This window comes from Marmota marmota, unplaced genomic scaffold (assembly GCF_001458135.2).
Source record: "Marmota marmota marmota unplaced genomic scaffold, marMar, whole genome shotgun sequence".
Classification (NCBI taxonomy): Eukaryota; Metazoa; Chordata; class Mammalia; order Rodentia; family Sciuridae; genus Marmota; species Marmota marmota.
Window position 1 is genome coordinate 5,392,634 of NW_025999905.1, and position 19,607 is coordinate 5,412,240.

Below are 19,607 nucleotides of genomic sequence, written 5' to 3' on the forward strand. Positions count from 1 at the left end.
AGAGGGAAATTGTCCAAGAAATACAGGGGAAAGTATGATCTAATCTAAGATGTATGACTGGAGCAAATTTAGAGAGCAAAGGCAGTAAAACTAGAGAAATTAGAAGGAGCCAATTTGTGAATGACTTTGTAAATCGTGCTGTGGAGGATAAAGTTTGTTTTCAGAGAACTGGGAGCCACTCGAAGAGTTTGCACAGGGAAATGACATGATTGATTTTCCCTTTAGAGAAATTATTCTGGTTGACATCTAAGGAAAGGATTGATGGGGGAAGACTAGAGGCAAGAAGGCCAGTGGGAATTGTTGGGCTAATACAGCTGAGTGATAATGAGAACTGAATTCAGGGATGGAAAGAATGAGACAAATTTGCAAGCTGTTAAGAAGTTGGCTTCAGCAATCATCAAGAGTACAGATGATAATAAATGCTGGAGAGGATGTGGAGAAAAATGGACACTTTTACACTGTTGGTGGGATTGTAATTTAGTACAACCCCTATGGAGATCAGCATGGAAGTTCCTCAAAAGACTAGGCAAGGAACTACCATATGACCCAGCTGTACCCCTCCTCCTTATTTATCCTACAAAATTAAAGTCATCATGCTACAGTGGGACTTGCATACCCATGTTTATACCATTATGTTAAGCAAAATAAGTCAAACTCAGAAGGTTAGAGGTTGTGTGTTTTCTCTCATATGTGGAGACTAGAGAGGAAAAGGAAAAGAAAAATGTGGGGGTATCTCGTGGAAATCAAAGGGAGATCAGTGGAGGAAAGGGACCCAGGGGTAGGAAGAGGGGAGGGAGGGGGAAAGTGCCGGGAGTGATACCGGCCAGATGATATTGTTCTATTGTGTGCATGGACGAATATGTAACAACAAATCCCATGAGTATGTGTTAACACTGAGCCAGATGCAAACTCCATGGATTATCTCAGCTTTTTATGCAGGAACAAAGTTTCATGCAGGAACAGGGTATGCAGAAACAGGGTGAGGCGCCTCTGATGGACCCACTTTCCTGGTGGAAAATGAGCCACTGGCCAAAGGAGGAGTTTGGGCTTATATAGGTTATACTGAGAGGTGATTTAGTGAGCATGTCAGTTTGGACACTCAGGAATTTGAGTTTGGGGGTTGGGGGGGGAGGGCCTATGGCCAACATCTGGAGAGGATTTATCTTGAAAGAGATTAAAACTTCCCAGAGACTATCATTCTAGGTTTGATAGGATACTTTCTCCCCATCTGTGGCCAGCATCTGAAAAGGATTTATCTTGAAAGAGATTAAAGCTATCAATGTATGGTTTTCTTTTTTACTCCCTTTTCCCACGCCACACTATCTTGGGGCTTTTCATTTTCCATATCTAACACTATGTATATCTATAATGCACCAATTTAAAAAGTGGGGGGGGGGGTTAAAAAAAGAAAGAAGTTTGTCTCAGAAAGAGTGGTTATGGGGAACAGAGAAGACGGAGGCAAGGATGACCCGCAGGATTTTTGTGTGAGCATAAGTGGATAGTGGTTTCTTTTAAGGTAAATGAAGTGAAGATAGAGAACTCAGGAGGAGGACAGGTTGGCACATACTGCAAAAGATTCAAAGGGAAAAGAAGACAATGAGAATGCACACATTATGAATAGTTTCTACCCTTGCGATGAGATGGAGGTTATCATCTGGTTTTCTTCTTCCCCACTTGAAGGAGTGGGAAAGTCTCAAAGGAGACTTGAGATTGGAAATGGTATTACAGGTGCTCATCAGTAATGTAATGAGAATGTTTTGAGATCTAAAGTTTGAACATACTTGAGCATCTTTGCTAAATATTGAGCATCTTTGCTAAATATCTAAAACCATGGATGCTAAATATTTAAATTTGTAAAGATTGTATGGTTTGTGGATCTTCAAAGCTTCCATAAAGGTAATATGGAGGCATTTAGAAAATAAGCAGTTCTCTTGAAGACTGACTTTCAAATTAAACAACTTTTGAGCTTACATGGTAATTTTGATACAGGGAAATAATACATTAAGTCCAGGAGGCAGAGTGAAAAGGTGAAAACTGGAATTAAATGTACTTCTGAATACACAAATTTGTAGATTTCTTTCCCCCTGAACACAGAATGCAAAATAACAAAGAGCAACTGAATTGTGTTGTGATTATAACGAAATACTTGCCCTTCTGGTTGATAGGTCCATAAAGCAGGTTAGTATGAATCTGTGTGTATGGGAACATGGAGTTTTGGCAGGAACAGGAAAAGGAATTCAAGATAATTAGTGGAGGACTTGTTAAAGTGTCAGCAAAATTTTGGTGTTATTTTTCAAGTTTGCTGGTTGAAATACTCAAAAGGGAAAAAAAAAGACAAATGAAGACAAAAATTGGATGATACTGTCTATTAGTTGGTTGAATTTTTTTCCTCCAGAATAAAAGACAAAATGTGAAGCAGTTATTTTTAACAAAAGCAGGGAGTGAAGAAGAATTAGTGCGTATCAGCTCCCACACTGTGGACCATCATGTCACGCAGCTGCTACCTCTCCACTCATGCTCATGGCCCACAGAGTTGTTTCTTAAGAAGGGCTCATGGAAAATTGATATTGCTAACATTGAAAGGCTATGTTTAATAGGTGCCTTTAAAAGATGTCTACATATATAGCTCTAGAAAACACACAGGACAATTCAGGGCTTGGTGTTAGTACTTTCAAACACAATAATTTTGACAGCTCATGTCATTAATTCAGTTGGTTTCTTGATCTTTCATAATAACTTTAGTGTCTTCTTGGAATATCTACATGAGAAGGCTGTAAAACTTAAATACAAATATAGTTTAATGATCATGTAATGTGTATTTTGCTTTCATTCCTCTAGGCAAGGAGCAAATGCCACAAGAGATGAGCTGACGACATCTGCATTCCTGACGGTCCAGTTGGATCGGTCTCTAGGAGGACAGGCAACGCAGGTTGGGATGCTTTTACTCCCAAAGTTTATACAGGTTCAAGTTTGGCTAGTTCAATTTCTGGGTGCACCTCCCTTCCAATGTTAGGATGGGAATTTGACATTTTCTTGATATTAACTTTCTTTTATGTTTGAATATAAATGTCTCTCCCCTCCTACCATAGGAGTTCTCTCAGATTCTGGAACAGAGGGAGAAAACAAAAGCAAAATAAAGACAACAAAAAAAATCTATTAACTGATTTAAGAGCCCCAAAGCATATTAGATCATACCACATGACAGTGGCAGTCACTTGACATTGAAACTGTTCTTCCCCCGATGTCACTTCCAGCTGTTGCATAACAGTTATAGACAGAAGGATACCCCCAACACATGCACATCCTAACCCTGAGAACCTGTGGATTCATTGTATTGCAAGACAAAGGAGACTTGAGATTGGAAATGGTATTACAGGTGCTTATCAGTTGACTTAAAACTAAGGAGGTTGTCTGGGGCTAATGGGGGTGGGGTGGACAGAGTAGTCACCAGGGTTCTTAAGAGTAGAACAGGGAGACTGGCAGATTTACAGGGATGGTGCAGCATGAAGAAGGCTCAACAACAGTTGCTAGCTTTGACCATGGAAGGGGCCCCCTGGGCAACCTCTAGAAGCTGTGAAAAGGCAAGGAAGTGGATTCATCCTTTCGGCCTGCAGAAAGTAACAGAGCTCTGTGATAGCTTGCTTGACTGTAACCTAGTGATGGGATTCTCCCAGATTTTAGCCCAAGACTAAATTAGCCTATAACTCATTTCATACTTTTTACCTCCCGAACTGTAAGATAATAAATTTGTTAATAGCAATTGGTTACAGAAGCAATAGAAAATAAATACAGTAGTATAGAACAAGCCCAGGTGACTAGTTCTAGTTAATAGGCTAAAAAGAGGAACAATATTTTACACACTCTCAAATCAGAAAAGTGCATAAGTTATGTTTTACAAAGGCAAACTGCAATCAAACTTGAAAGACACCAGTGATCTTATTTTTTTCTATTAGATAACCAGAATTTTGACTGAACTAAAGTTCAACACATAAAAGTGAAGGGAAAGTGCAAGAAAGCGGGAAGAGATGGACAGAAATGGGAGGGGAAAGAGAGAAAGAAAAGGGATTGGGAAGAGTGGGGGAGGGTGTCATGGAAGAAGAAAAAAAAGAGGTTTAGGGAAAAGAGAAGGGGAAGGAAAAGGAGAAAGTTGGTGTGAGGGAGGAGAGAAGTGTATTTTTTTTAATATGTTTTTAGTTATAGATGAACACATAGTATCTTTATTTATTTTTATGTGGTGGTAAGGATCGAACCCAGTGCCTCACACATGTGAGGCAAGTGCTTTACCACTGAGCTACAGTCCCAGACTGAGAAGTAGTTTCTTTATTTGGGCATTTCTGAACATACAAAAAATAATTTGTTGAAAATGACTGAACCCAAATTCAAAATGACTGTGCCACATAAGTACAATTGTGTTAGTGTGTGTGGAGAGAGAGAAATTGAAATGGAAAGGGGGGTGGGAAGAGGTAACATTTGGCTTTTATTATTATAAAAGTTTGTCACTCATGTCAGACAATGTCACTGTCTCATTCTAGATTTCCTCACCATGTCTAAGGGGCTGTTTCCAGCCTGGTTCAACCTTCTTTCCTCTTTTCTCAAGCTCTACCGATCCTCTTATGTTTGTGGTGCAGGATCTGCTACTTTTGCAGGACCCTTATTAGTAACCATGAGAAATTCTTTGGTATTTGCCTATTTAATTCCTAATTCTGAAATCTGACTTCAGGGGGTCCTGTTTCCCACCAGAGTGTTCTAAGGTGTCTGTCTGTGTTCTTGTCAACCCTGGCAGTGGCACTTGTTTGACCCTTGACTCCGCAGCTAGCTTGAGAGCAGTCTCTCTGTCTTGTTCCTGTTTCCTCCCTCTCTTTATAGCTGCAGCTGCTCATTGCTGCTTGAGTGCTTTCTGCCTGCCCCAGTGTTTTCTCTGGTCAGTTTTTAGGAAAGTGTCTGCTTTCCAACTTCTGGGAAGTGTCTTCCACACTGGGCTTCAGACTGAAAGTGGGTGTTGGCTTAACTGACATGGCAACATTTCTGATACAGTTTCACAAAGTGTTCCCTTTGCAGGGCTGTGTGTCTGTTTAACTTCCTCATGCCTCACCTCAGGTGAGCTAAGATTCTGCTGGTAGACGAGAGTTAAGTTTTGTTTTCAGATCTTTATAACACGTGATTACTTCTTTAAATGCAATAGTTAGAGAGGTAAGTCCCATACTTTAGAACATAAAATCTAAGGTGGGAAGGCTGCCCTTGGTCTTTTAGTTGTTTTTTTTACCCACTTGGTACTTGTTAGCAAATTTAGAAAGCAAGATGGGTCTCCATTTGAAGTGCACATTAAGTGTTTTTCTAACAAATTAGCTTGCTAATTGTTATTAACAAGATGATTGAATTCTTTATGTGCATTTAGCTCTTCCCTATGAAGTATTATTTTCATTTTTTGAATAAATTATTTCTGGCTAAGAACTGATGTCATCTATGTCATTTAGTTGATCTTTAAAGAACTCCTTGCCAAATTATTAAAAATATATTTGTAGATATGCATTACGCCTCACATGTTCCATATTTCATACTGGAATATGTGACATACCTATTAATGAATTTGCCTGAATTGACAACCAAATGGTAATTTTTAGTTTCATCACTAGATGGCAGTAGTTTAATAATGTTTAAAAAACTGAAGTCCCTGTTGCTGAATAAACATTCCTTTGTAGAGTATATTAATACTATTGAAAAAAATTTTTAATCTGCCTTATCTCTCACTTATTCTCCTTTCACAGTAAAGCACGGACCTTACTCAGTGGCCCTCTTTCTTTTATGTTGGAAATTGAAGTTTTCTCACGGTCACCTGAAATGATTTTAAGTATGCCCCCCTAAGCAAACGATTTTAAGTATGCCCTCCTCCCTGCCCCAAGCTCAGCAGCTGTGACTGATGAGATATTTTCCTAATCAACTCTCTTATTTGAATGTCTACCAGTCGAAATGTATTTGTGAAGTCCATTATTTTCAGTATTCCCCAGAGATACCTATTCATCTGGCTTCTAGAAAAAGACCAGGAGAAATGAGATGGTTCTCTTTTAACACAGGGGAAAACAAATGAACAAGTAGTGGACTGAACCAGTATTTAAGCTCTTTATGTAAAAAAAGAAAAAAAATGCATCGATAGTTTATTTAAGAAATTAAATCCATTTGAATAGGTAAAATCAAGCAAATTATTTAGCATTTATTTTCTTCAATTTTCTTATCTCGAAAAGTCCTTATATAATAAAAAAGTTGTTGATATTGAGCGTATCTATTTTTGCCTTTTCTCTAGGTAAGTAAAAAGAATATGTTCAGTTTATTTTTGCTAGTTTCATCTCACACAAATATGAATGCAGAAATAATAAGGGTGACTTTCTGTCTTTCTCATTCTTTGAAGTATTTGAACATACATCTCAACCTTCTGAATGAGATACAAAACACATGCAAGTCTAGTACATCCATAAATAACTGTAAAATGCTGGTGCTCTTGGAAGAAGAGTAATTTTTATTTAAGGTTGCAGATGCCAGCATTTTGTTGTTTTTGCCTTCTCCTTTTTAGAGATGTAGATGAACAAACTTCATCTTCATGCTTTCTGAAAGCAGAAGGTGTTTCAGGGACATGGTGTCTGAGGTGACAGAGCATTGCCAGGTGAACCTGGAAGCCCTGCTGGATTGTCACAAGCCTATAACTAGTCATCACACCTTCTGCTCCTGCCTTTTTTTTTTTTTTTCCAAAACAGGAAAATAAGAACACATTTAGAAATGGAACCTTATTTCATTGTACTTTGTATTCTATTTCTTTTATTCCCCCTCCACCCAGGTCAGAGTCTCCCAAGGCAAAGAGCCTGCTCACCTGCTGAGTTTGTTCAAAGACAAGCCACTCATTATTTACAAGAATGGAACATCAAAGAAAGGAGGGCAGGCACCTGCCCCCCCTACACGCCTCTTTCAAGTCCGGAGAAACCTGGCATCTATCACCAGAATTGTGGAGGTAACGTCATGTGTTCAGCAAAATATGCCCTGATTATGCACTTCCCAGTGCACCTGAGCCATCTGCAAATAGTACCCTGTACATGATTGGCAAGTAAATTCTCTTCATTTCTATAATGAATCTACTGTACACAATAAAAACCACTAAAAGCAGGAGGATTGAGTAAAAAGTTAAGCTCCAGACACCGAGCTTCTCACATTTTTCAACTGCACCAAAGTCCAACAAATGTATTTGGAGAATATTATACCAAATGAAGCTATCACAGGCAGGGTCAACCTAAGCTCCATCTTGAAAGGGCTGAGGAAGGGTTGTGGTGATGGTTAGACTGACCACACTGGGGAAACTTGAGAGGGAAGGCTCTTGTTTGTACAAGTGTAGCAAGTGTGGGAAGTGAACTTGGCCACATTGGACCAATCCCACCACACCTCACATCCCAGTTATCTCAGTCACTGTTGAAATCCAAGCCTCCCAAATACCCCTCGACTGCCCTGCGTACCCCCAGATCCGGTGCTGTGGAACTGTCTCCCAGCCCTTCCCTCTGCCATTCAGCTGAGCCCTTAAAACCCAGTCAGTCTTGTGTCCCTCCACCTGCCACATCTCTGAACCTCCCTTCTCTCACCTTGCTCTGTGGTGGTCCTCTGAGGACTTTGAGTCCCATACACCCCTTTCAATGGAAACTGTTTTCCCCCAGTTCCCACTTACAGGGATGGGGCTGCACAGGGTCCTGTCCTTGCTCACTCTTGCCTCTTTCCTTTCTTTCCTTTTTATTAGCTTCTCCTTCCTCTGCCCTCGTGTGCTGCCATCTACTGAGCTGGGCTTCAGCTGTTTTCTGTCACCTTTACTTTGGTTTCTCTCTTCCAATAATCTTTTCTTTGTCTCCTTTTCATTTCACACTTGCATGGTCCTGTACTAAATCCTACCACAGCCAATAACTATGGCTCCTCAGAAATCTGTTTCAGTCATCTGATCTCTGACAACCATCTCCTGTCCTATGATCCTTTACCCTGAGAGGCCCATTCTAGCAAATCTCCCATCCCGTAGCCAAATCCATGAACCCTCTTCGTCCTTCACATCCTCCTCCTCTCTCCCAGATTTCCAGAACCCTCTGATCTCTGCTGATCACTTTGATTCAGAATTCACAGAAACCATAAATATCATCACAAATGAATCACCTTATCGACACCCCCCCCACAATGTCACCAACCTATCTGCATCTGTACATATGCATTCTTTTTCCCTTCTGTTTATGAAATAGATTTAAATTTTATATTAGTAATTTACATATAAATATTTACATATAAATAAGTTTTATAAATTGATATCAATGTTATCCATAAGTTGGTGATCATATATTTTATAAAATGACATGCTAATAAGTACATAAATAAATGATTATTACATAGAATTAAAAAATATGGCTCTTGCCTAAAACCAGGTTTCTCCCACCCCCACCACCACACCACCAGCTTCTATAAAGGATCCCCTCTTTCTTGTTTTCCTAGGAACTTTCCTGGATTTCTCTCCATGTTTTTATCGCACTTCCAGTTCACCCTGAATGTAGGCCATAATTTTCTTTCTCTTTTCTATCACTAATTTATTCTTATAACCTGAATTGTTTACTTAGAAATTCTAAGATGCCTTAAAAAATAATTTCTTTAGAAGCTGTTTCTTGATCTGACCCTAATCTTCCCTACTGCCTCATGGTTCCTCTTTCCTTCCTGAGCGCACTGATCCTGGGAAAGTTGTTTTCACTCACTCACTGTCTCTGCCTATTCTCTCTTAAGCCACTCCCATCACTTCCCACCTCTCCACCCAAGTGGTTTTTATCTAGCTTGACAGTGACCTGCCTCTGGTCACCATCAAAGGTCACTTCTCTGATCTCATTTTTCTTAACCTCCCACTGGCATTTGCCACAGTGAATCTTTACTGTTTTATTGATCGCTTTTTTCCCCTTAAGTGTCTGTATCGCCACACTTGCCATGATTTTTTCCATGCCTACCAGCCTCCCTCCTAGGGCTGATTTGGCCGGGTTTCCCCCAGCTTTACCTCTAAGGACCTGAGTGTGCCAGGGCTTAGTCTTGGCCCTCTTCACAGTGATCACGCTCAGCCATATAGTTGAAATGCTGGGCTTGTATTGATCTCAGCATGTATTCCATTATGACTAATTTTTTAAAATCTATAATATCAACAGTTTAGGCACAACCAGCATTCTCAGTTGATTCCAGGTGGAAGAGTCAACCCGAATGTTCCAGTGTTACACTTCTGGTCTCTTTCCCAGCTGGCAGGTCTTTACCATCAGTGACTCAGGGTTTATCGCCTTATTTCCTTGCAGACTCTCAAACCAGCCTTCCCAGCCCCTCAGTAACATCATTTTATAAGGTTTTCTGTCTTCATCTCCTTACAGGCTATTGCTCTCTGAACATAGATATAGATCTCTCTCCTTAGTCTCACACCAGTCTAGCCATGGGCCTCTTGTCACCTTATCTCCGATGTCCTGGCTCTTTCCTCTGTACCAATAAGGAGACAAATGGAGGAGAAGTTCTGAAATCCAGCCCTGTTCCTATAATTCTTCATCACCACATCTGATGGGTTCCTTTGAGCTTGGTCTAGAGGACCTCTTTCCTACTAGGAGAGGACTATCACCACTTTCTTGGGTAATACCAACCCCTGAGGCATGACTTTGAAACTCCAACAGCCATTCCTTATATCTCTAGTGTTCTCTCTAGGTACAGGGTCCTGACAAAACTGGTGAAATCCATCTCTCCATGCAGGTCTTGACTTTGCCCTGGCAGTTCAGAGGTGGGTAAACAGCATCCTTTGGCACCGCAGGTCATCCCTGCCTTCTTGAAACAAGCTCTGCACTTGGCCTGGAGATCTCTGCACTCTTGGCTGCTCCACCTCAGTCTTGCTTACTGGTTCTTCCTCATTTCCCTGGAATCACTCATCACACTCAGCTCCACCATGTGCAGAAAGTCATATACAGTGACAAAGCTACACAGTATCATAGATAGCTTCTCACCCAGATGGACACAGAGTTGCAAAACCACCAGGTCATAGGCATGCTCATTATCAAGCCTAAGACCCTGCAAGTGCACTGTCCCTGCCCAGAGGTCAGACCTGGAGCTGCACCCTTAGGCCAGAGTTTGGGCCCAGTCAGGCCCCTCTGGTTGCTCTGTGATCATGGGACCAGAGCTCTGTCCACCTGCCTGAAACCAAGCACTGTCCACAGCTTCTTGGTTGGAATGAAGGAGTATGACAGTGTCTTTTATAATTTGAGCTATAATTTTTCTGAGTCTGAAGAACTTTTTAGTGAGTCTGTAGTATTCTCTTTGTCCCCACATTAGTCTCCTGTCCTTGTTCTATGATATTTAGGTTTTTCCTTGGTGATGTGATAAACTTCTCTTTAGTTGGGGAAAGAAACATTGAATGTCTTTGCTTTGTGTGTCTCATTTGAATACTACACCCTCTTTCCAGTCATCACTTATAGCTTGTCTTTGTTCTCACAATATATTTGAATATTATCATTGTGACTTTTCCAAGCCCTTAATTCTTTTTTTATTTGTTTTTATTAGTTATACATGACAGCAGAATGTATTTTGACATATTATACATATATGGAGTAATAACTTCCCATTCTTCTCATTGCATATGATATACAATTACACTGGTAATGTAATTATGTCCGATTCATTCTATTATCTTTTCTATTCCCATTCCCCCTCCTTTTCCTTTATTCCCCTATCTAATGAAAAGTACTTCTATTTTTCCCTACCAACCCCCTCCAACTTATTGAGAGTTAGCACCCACATATCAAAGAGAACATTCAGCCTTTGCCAAATCCTTAATTCTTATCATGCAAGTGTGACTGATGTCATTCTTAGAACCTGTGCTAATGTCTGAGGACAGATGAGCATTAAAGTGATACCGATGCCGTAGGATTGTGGCACTGCTGCCCCGAATTAATCTTCCAGGTTAGGATAGAAGTCTGGAAATGGTTTGTCACAGTCACAACTTCAGGAAATGTTTGTTGGAGAATCAACAATGAATTTGAATCATGGTGATATTTTTCTTTACGCTCTAGGTTGATGTTGATGCAAATTCATTGAATTCCAATGATGTTTTTGTCCTGAAACTTCGAAACAACAATGGCTACATCTGGATTGGAAAAGGTGCTAGCCAGGAGGAAGAGAAAGGAGCAGAGTATGTAGCAAATGTCCTCAAGTGCAAAACTGCTAGGATTCAAGAAGGCGGGGAACCAGGTATGTGTAGTGGGCCAAAGACAGTAGCCAGAATTTGTATTTAGGATGTTTGCTAATCTCTTTTTACATAAATAGTCATCATTTTTTTTTGATGATTAGAGAGGGTTTAGAATTAGTATATTTAAGTAATGTCTTTTTTATTTTTAAATTGGGGATTGTACCCAGGGGCACTTAAGCACCACTGAGCCACATCCCCAGCCCTTTAAAAAATAAACAAACAAATAAGTAAATGTGTATGTATAATTTATTTATTTATAGATAGGGTCTTGCAGAGTTGCTTAGCGTCTTGCTAAGTTGCTGAGGCTGACTTTGAACTCATGATCCTCCTACCTCAGCCACCTGAGCCACTGGGATTACATCTGTAATCCACTGGGATTACAGATGTGTGCCACTGGCACCCGGCTTAAGTAGTGTCTTAGAGTTAAAATTGAGATGAGATATTATTATTGTTAATGTGAAACAACACAAACCATATGCTCCTGGTTTGTGTACGGGGTAACTCAGTGTGTTTTTGACAGAGGAATTCTGGAATTCCCTTGGAGGGAAAAAAGACTACCAGACTTCACCACTGCTGGAAACGCAGGCTGAAGACCATCCACCTCGGCTTTATGGCTGCTCCAACAAAACTGGAAGATTCATTGTAAGTGTTTTAAGAAGCAGTGGGGTAGAACTAACTGCATGGAGATGCATTCGGTGTTGGCTCTGATGCTCTGCAGCCATGTGAAAGCTGTGTTTCTTAGGTTCAGCTTCCCTGCAATAATCTTTGCTCTCTCCAGGGTAGTTGAAGGGTCAATGATGTGGTAGATGTGAAAGCATTAAGAATACTGTAAAGTAGTGTATAAGTCAAGGTGCTCTTAAAGACATCAGCCATTTTGCATCTGTGTTCGCATTCAATAATTGCTGTATGAATTGTAAATGGCTAGATTTGCCAATTTCATAATTAGATACTTTCCGTGGGTAGCAGTCAACTCTTATCTAATGTAAGGTTTGCACTTCAGTTTCCCAAGAGAATAAATGCTTTCTCAATGTTGGATGAATAAAAAATATTAAGGAAATACTAAGATCGTCAGACAAAATCACAGAAAGCTACATATGTAGGAATGTTTTGTTGTATAATCACAAGCTTTGAATACCAAGCAACGAAAAGTAAAATTAGAAGGATTTATGTAACAGTCTTAGCTCAGGTTGCTATAACAAAAATACCACAGACAGGGTGATTTAAATAATAAGCATTTATTTCTCACAGTGTTGGAGGTTGGGAAGTCTAAGGTAGAGGGACCTGAGGTCAAGGTACCTGCAGACCTGTTGTCTGGTGAGGGCTATTGCCTGGCCTTCTCACTTAGCCGAGAGGGTGAGCTTGAGTCTTATTCTCTTCTCGTGGCACTATTGTCACCATGGGGTCCTGCTCCCATGACCTTAACTCAGCTGAACCACCTCCCAAAGGCCCCCCTCCTACTACCATCCCACTAGGCTTATGGCTTCAACTATGAGTTTGGGGAGAATGTGAATATGCCATCCATGACATATCAAGATTGATTTTATATTAAACTCTGAAATATGATCCTACTCTATAGCCCTTCACCTCAATTTAACTGGAAAAATTCTGTTGTCTGACACCCTGGACTTTTGTATAAACTTAAAGGGTGAATTCTTTTTTCCATATAAAATTTGATCTACAAATTCTGTTCAACATTTCCTGGTAAATACAGGCTTTGTTTTCAAAACACACACACACACACACACACACAGAGTTTTCTGAGTACTTTCCCAGGTGCCTTTGATGCTAGATACAGAATGCTTTGCTTAAACTATACATGCACAAACCACACTGGCAGCTTATTATGTGACTTGACTGACCTAAAAATCAAAAATTTAATAGAGGATCGTGATAAATACTTAGTTGCTGAGCTCCATAGTTTATTTCCTACCTTGTAGAAAAATCCTTGTATTTTTTATATTTTATAAACTTGTTATCAGAAAAATCTTCTATTATGTTGTTTTGACTATTAACTAGATATTGCATCCAAACAACTTCTTGTGGGCATATGTTTCTATATTTTTTATTAGAATTACTTGCTAATATTGCTACAAATTTGATGTTTATTTCCAAGGAAGATATATTTTACAAAAATAAGTATCTAGACTTTGTTCTCAGTCAGGTTTTTTTTTTTAAATCTTACTTTAATCAGCTTTTTTTTTTTTTTTTTTTTTGCTGACCAAAAGACCTGATAAGAACAATTAGAGGAGGAAAGGTTTATTTTGGCTCATAGTTTCAGGGAGCTCAGTCCACGGTTAGCTGACTCCATAGCTCTGGACCCAAGATGTGGCAGAGCATCTTGGGGGAAGGGTATGGAGAAGAAAAGAAGCTCAGGACATGGCAATCTCTAAGCAGAATGAGAGCGCTATGCTCACCAAGGACAAAATATAAACCTCAAAGGCATGCCCCTAGGAACCTACTTCCTCCGGCCACACCCCCCTGCACTCCTGCCTCCACTAATTAGGTCACACCTCTCATAATATAATCATTTCAGTTCTGAAAATTCTTGTATTTTCTTACATATGAGCTTTTGGGGGACACCTTATATCTAAACCATAACAGATCTATTAATTTTTCTGTTCTTTTTGATCATATGCATATGTTAGCCTCTTGAGAAATATAATTTACCTTTTTTTGACAATCTAATATATTTCTTTTTTTCTTTTCTTTTTTTTTAAATTTATATACGACAGTGGAATGCATTATAATTCTTATTCCACATATAGAGCACAGTTTTTCATCTCTGGTTGTATACAAAGTATATTCACACCAATTTGTGTCTTTATACATGTACTTTGGATAATAATGTCCATCACATTCCACCATCATTTCTAACCCCATACCCCCTCCCTTCCCCTCTAACCCCTCTGCTCTATCTAGAGCTCATCTATTTCTCCCACATTCCCCCTCCCTACCCCACTATGAATCAGCCTCCTTAAGAAATATATCTTACCTTTCTATCTGTTCATTTTCTTGTTTGATCCTTGAAATCCCTTCTCCTCCCTTCATAGTTTAAGGAAAAGAATTGTTATTAACAAGAGTTTGACCTTATAATTACCATCAGAAAGTAGGCGTTAATAGATTCACATAAGGTGGCAGAACCTATTGGTTAAAAACACAATTTTTGGAACCAATCTACCTGATTTCACTTATCTGGTGAGATTTCCTAGACTGTGTGACCCTAGGGTAGTTCCTTATCCTCTGTGTTGTGTTTTCTCATCTGTTAAATGGGAAAAGTCATAGTACCTACTTCATGTGGTTGTTGTGAATATTCTGTGAATATTAAGTTAATTATTTCATTTTAAAAATTAGAACAGTGCCTGGTACAGAGTATGTGATATGTAAGGTGGTCTCTTTCTTTTTTTTTTTTTTTCTTTTTCTTCAATACTTGAGATGAACTAAGTATACTACGGGTTATAGCCCCAGCCCTTTTTTATCCTCAGTCCAGAGTCCCTAGGATTGCAGGCACAGAGCAGTGTGCAGGCTAGGTTAGGTTTTGGTTTTTAAAACTTATGTGCTTAGTAAATATTCTGTAAAAATATAACATAAACAAACCCCTTGTTCTCTATAAATGATCATTGTTTGTAGGATTTTTTTTGCTTGTTTTTCGAATAAGGACCTCAAAATATTATCAGAGTATAACAAACATGAATTATGCTGAGAAGTCTGGAGGTTGCCTGGGACTGGGTTTATCCAGGCTGAGCTTCCTGGAGGCTCTCCTATAGGCTGCAGTCTGGTTTTATGCCAGTTTTTCCTGTGACAGAGCCCAAGAAAACAAGACAACCCCTGCTGAGTCATGTTTGCTAATACAACATGGCCAAGGCGATAGTCATCTCCAACTGTTTAACTGCACTGCAAAGTCAAATGGCAGAGCAAAAGAGTGAAGAATTAGGAACCATAGTCCAATCTACCATGCCTCCCAAAGAATCAGGGTTTGTGCAAAATTCTCCAAAGATACTGAACTAATGGTGGTGGGTGGATTAAACTAATCCTACCCATTACCATTTGATGTTAACTATAGGAAGTACAGTTTAACCCCCTCAAAATAAAAATAATAAAAATTTGCATATGCCTTATTGAAAATGGTTGACTTAGTAAATGTCCAGATCTATTGACTTTTATTAAAAGTCTTGATCTATAAAACAAAAGGCAATTTAATACCTAGACCATAAAATCCAATGTTTTTAGAGACTCAGTAGGCAACAAAATCTGTGACGTAGCTTGTCATGAAGAGTTGCTCACACAGAGATCTATGGTCAGATTGACGTCTGCATTCTTGTTCCTGGAAGCATACAAATGCACGGAGTCGCATACTGGCCAAACTGTGCCATCAGTCTGTGACACCTGTTTAAACAGATGAACAATTCTTTAATTCTTTGTTACCCAAAAAGAAGAAGAAAATATCTACTAAAGTTTTTACTGCCCTCCAACATAATATGTTGGATAATAATGATCCTACTGTTTGGTCATAAAGCTTTTCATACATTTCAGATTGAAGAAGTTCCAGGAGAGTTCACACAGGACGATTTAGCGGAAGATGATGTCATGTTGCTAGATGCTTGGGAACAGGTAGCAGTAACATTTTGTTCATAACAAGAGAATATACTTATGGTTGGGAACTGACAGAACCTGCTTTGAGAAATGGTGATATTGAAAAGAATCTACATAGTTTGGCAAAAAAAACAACATTCATAGGGCAAATTGAGTTTTTACTGTGGGAATAATTCCATAGCTATCATCTTTGGCTTTATAGCTTTAGGCAAAAAACTTCTACTTTTCATTTACTGTGAAAGGTACTTCTGATTTATTCATGTGTTCATTTTACTAATAAATATTATAATAAGTACAATACCATGGGGGAAGCCAAATACTGAGAATTTCTGTGGGAATTTGGCAAGAGGTTATAGGGGAGCCCTCCTCTGAGGAAGAAGCAGGCACAGAATAGTTTTGAATCCAAACAGTAAAATATATTACTGTTTTATATATCTTAATTTAGGAGAAAATTAATGGTGATTCGACATGCCACATCCAACAGTTTTTAGAAATCTTTATGTAAAATAACTATAATGGAAAGGAAAAATAAGTATGTTAAGAATCAAGTTTCATAAAAGAAGAAAGAAATTGTTACTGTTAGGTCTATTTCTAGTGGCTAAGCCACTCAGTTAAAATATTCTTTTACCTCTTGATCTACAATGACCATAATTGAATTGGGGGTCTAGTCCTAGATTTTCCTCTGACTATATTTCATTAAAAATCATACTTTTCATTTAAATTCCCATGCTGTTGTGATATGTTCTGTTCTCTGCACACAAATATTCCAACACTTGTGTATGAATTAGAACACAACCAAAATTTAATTTTACCAAAATTGCTCTGCTTGCAAGTGATTTTAAAGTGATTTAAGTATAAGGTAATTCAGAAGGATTTTTCAGCATTAAAATACTCAACCTACACATTTGGCAAAGAAAAGAATATGTATCAGATTGTATGTATTACAGATTTTACATAATAATGCAGATCTCATATATATATAAAAACTTCTTAATTATAACATTCATATATATATATATATATATATATATATATATATATATGAATGTTATAATTAAGAAGTTTTTAATCCTTTTTTTAAAGGATAAAAAGTTTATTTTGGCTTGCAGTTTCATAGGTTCAGTCCAAAGTAGGCTTCCTACCCTGCTGTGAACCCCTGGTGAAGTAAAACATCATGGCAGAAGAGCAGGTTTATAGCAGCACAATTCACAATAGCTAAACTATGGAACCAACCTAGATGCCCTTCAGTAGATGAATGGGTAGAAGTTTTTAATCCTTGATACTAAATAATATACTGCATTACCAAAGTTTAATAGGGCATAATACTATAGGAGAAAAACACTAGACTTAAGTCAGAGAGTCCTAAATAGAGTCTGGGGAATTCCACAAATAATTTTCTCCATGTGGTTCTCTGCAGCCTGGACTTACACCTAGGAAATAAGGATGATGATTTCTTGTCTTCTACCCTTCAAGGGATGGATACACAAACCCCAACCAATCTGTTGTTTCCGTGAAAGATCACTTTACAAACTAGAAAATGCCATGTAAACATGAAATGTGAGTGTGAAGTCTAGTCAAATTAGCAGGGTACAAATTTAGGTGTCTCCTGGTGAGAGTGAACACTGGGAAGTATGGAACTTTCTCAGCCCCCACCTGCACTGCGCCTCCCTCACTTCTGGGGCTGCCACACAGATAAAATGAGCAGTGTGTGTGTGTGTGTGTGTGTGTGTGTGTGTGTGTGTAGGACCTGGCATAGTGCCTGGCACGCAGGCAATGCTCCAAAACTGGTCCATATTGTTATTGTTTCATTTTTCAGATATTTATTTGGGTTGGCAAAGATGCCAATGAAGTCGAGAAGTCAGAATCGCTGAAGTCTGGTAAGCTAGATTCCAAGGACAATTATGGGAGTAACCTGGCAAGGTTATTACCAAGCACCTGGCTGTTCTTTATTACCACATCTTCCCCAAATCCATATTGAAGCAGAGAAGGAACTTAGCCATCATCCTAAAACCGAAGGAGCAATGGAATTTTTTTTAACTGAAAAATTCCAGCACAGGCACAAGAAAATGTTTTGTTGCCTACTTTAGAATATAATTATTTCTAAAAATGTAAAATTCACTTAAACCCTTGTTTCATTATTAAAATAGTAAAACCTCCATAACTGATAATATAGATTTTTTAAAAAACTTTCTTTTGAGTAATACTGTACCTTAATTATACCATAAAGATAATTCCATAAAGTTTGAAATTCTTTCAGACAATAATGAGACTTTATAATGGTGCTTTCCGTGGCAGATGAAAAAAAATCAGTAAGAAATGGTTCATATTTGATTACTTGAAGACAATGAAAATTTAATCTATTGCTTGTACTGGAAGAATTTTCATTCTATAGTTATTTTAGTTCAACTAAAACTAACTGCATTTATGTCTTTATAATCTTTTTAGCCAAAATGTATCTTGAGACAGACCCTTCTGGAAGAGATAAGAGGACACCAATTGTCATCATAAAACAGGGCCATGAGCCACCCACCTTCACAGGCTGGTTCCTGGGCTGGGATTCTAGCAGATGGTAACTAATCTTAGTTAAAACAAACAAACATACATTAGGGGCATGTTGGGATCAGTTGTCCCATTGCTATTTGGTGGTGTGGAGGGAGGGGAGCTTTTTTGTTAATTTGACTATAGAAAATTAACCTCAACCAAACGGCTAATTTTAATACCTATTATTGGCTTAAAATTCTTTTTTAAAAGGAATTTTCTTATATCAATATATTGAAATAACCTAAAGTAAACTTTTGTTATGGTCCAATATTAGCTCTTCAGGTTTATATGACCTTTTAAATAGAAAAAGTTTTGTCCTATCTAGGAAAATTTGTCAAGTAGGAAATTTTATAATTCAGCAACCATTAGCCAAACTTGTACCTTAAAATGCCTTAGAGGTTTTATTCTTTTCTATATATTGTTTTCAAAAGAATTGGATATTTGTAGTGAGGTTTATATTAAGAAGGCTTTAAATATATGTTGTTATTTTCATTCCCTAGTCAAGGTGCCATTACTCCTAAGTGTCATTTTCTAAGCGGAACTTTCCTTTTTAAAAAAACTTTAAATTTATAGCTCTTTTATGTTAAAACAAAGTGTATTCTTATCACTTTAACTATATAAATATATATATGACAGTACATGTTTAATATCACAAAAGCTATATACAGAAACATTTTACTAATGGTATCTTTCATCATTAAAATATGTCTCTTTTTGAAAAGGTTTTGTGTTGTGACTTTTTATTCAAATTTGATGTTTTTAATTACACAATTAATTTTGTGGTTAAATACTTTTATGCATAATTAATGTAGAGTTAATATTTCTCAAACTGCTCTCACTAAGTTGTAAAAATCAAATAACTTTTCTATGGTTAGATAATTATGACAAACTTTAAATATCATATAGTTCATATGAAATATGTGCCACAAAAAAACAGAAGTTGGCACAGAATCTAAAGCTCCAGTGAAGTAGAGACCAACTTTGGTAGTGGGTTAGGGGTGACTGGTGGAGAGGGGACACTGCACTTCCATGAAAGGGGAAATGGAGCAGGGAAGTGACATGAGAGATTCCTACCTTCTCTCTGGGGCAGTGAGGGGCACATGAACTTCAAATTGGCTCCCTGCCCACTTCCATTTTCACCAGATGGTAGATGTTCCTGGGACTTGTGTGGATGGCAAGGAGGCAGTAAGAAGCTGCTCTCCAGGTACTATTAATTACTGCA

The 19,607-nt window shown here is 38.3% G+C and overlaps 1 protein-coding gene across 1 annotated transcript in view; it reads left to right on the forward strand.

The window, feature by feature from the left end:
- Positions 1 to 19,106, forward strand: part of Scin (scinderin) — a 75,148-nt gene extending 56,042 nt beyond the window's left edge. Inside the window, exons 10-16 of the mRNA XM_015498109.2 lie at positions 2,839 to 2,929; positions 6,827 to 6,997; positions 11,079 to 11,256; positions 11,775 to 11,896; positions 15,785 to 15,862; positions 17,661 to 17,721; positions 18,290 to 19,106. Of these exons, the coding sequence (XP_015353595.1) occupies positions 2,839 to 2,929; positions 6,827 to 6,997; positions 11,079 to 11,256; positions 11,775 to 11,896; positions 15,785 to 15,862; positions 17,661 to 17,721; positions 18,290 to 18,417 (829 nt within the window). The 3' untranslated portion in view covers positions 18,418 to 19,106. The remainder of the gene's footprint in view (positions 1 to 2,838; positions 2,930 to 6,826; positions 6,998 to 11,078; positions 11,257 to 11,774; positions 11,897 to 15,784; positions 15,863 to 17,660; positions 17,722 to 18,289) is intronic.
- Positions 19,107 to 19,607: the final 501 nt, after the last annotated feature.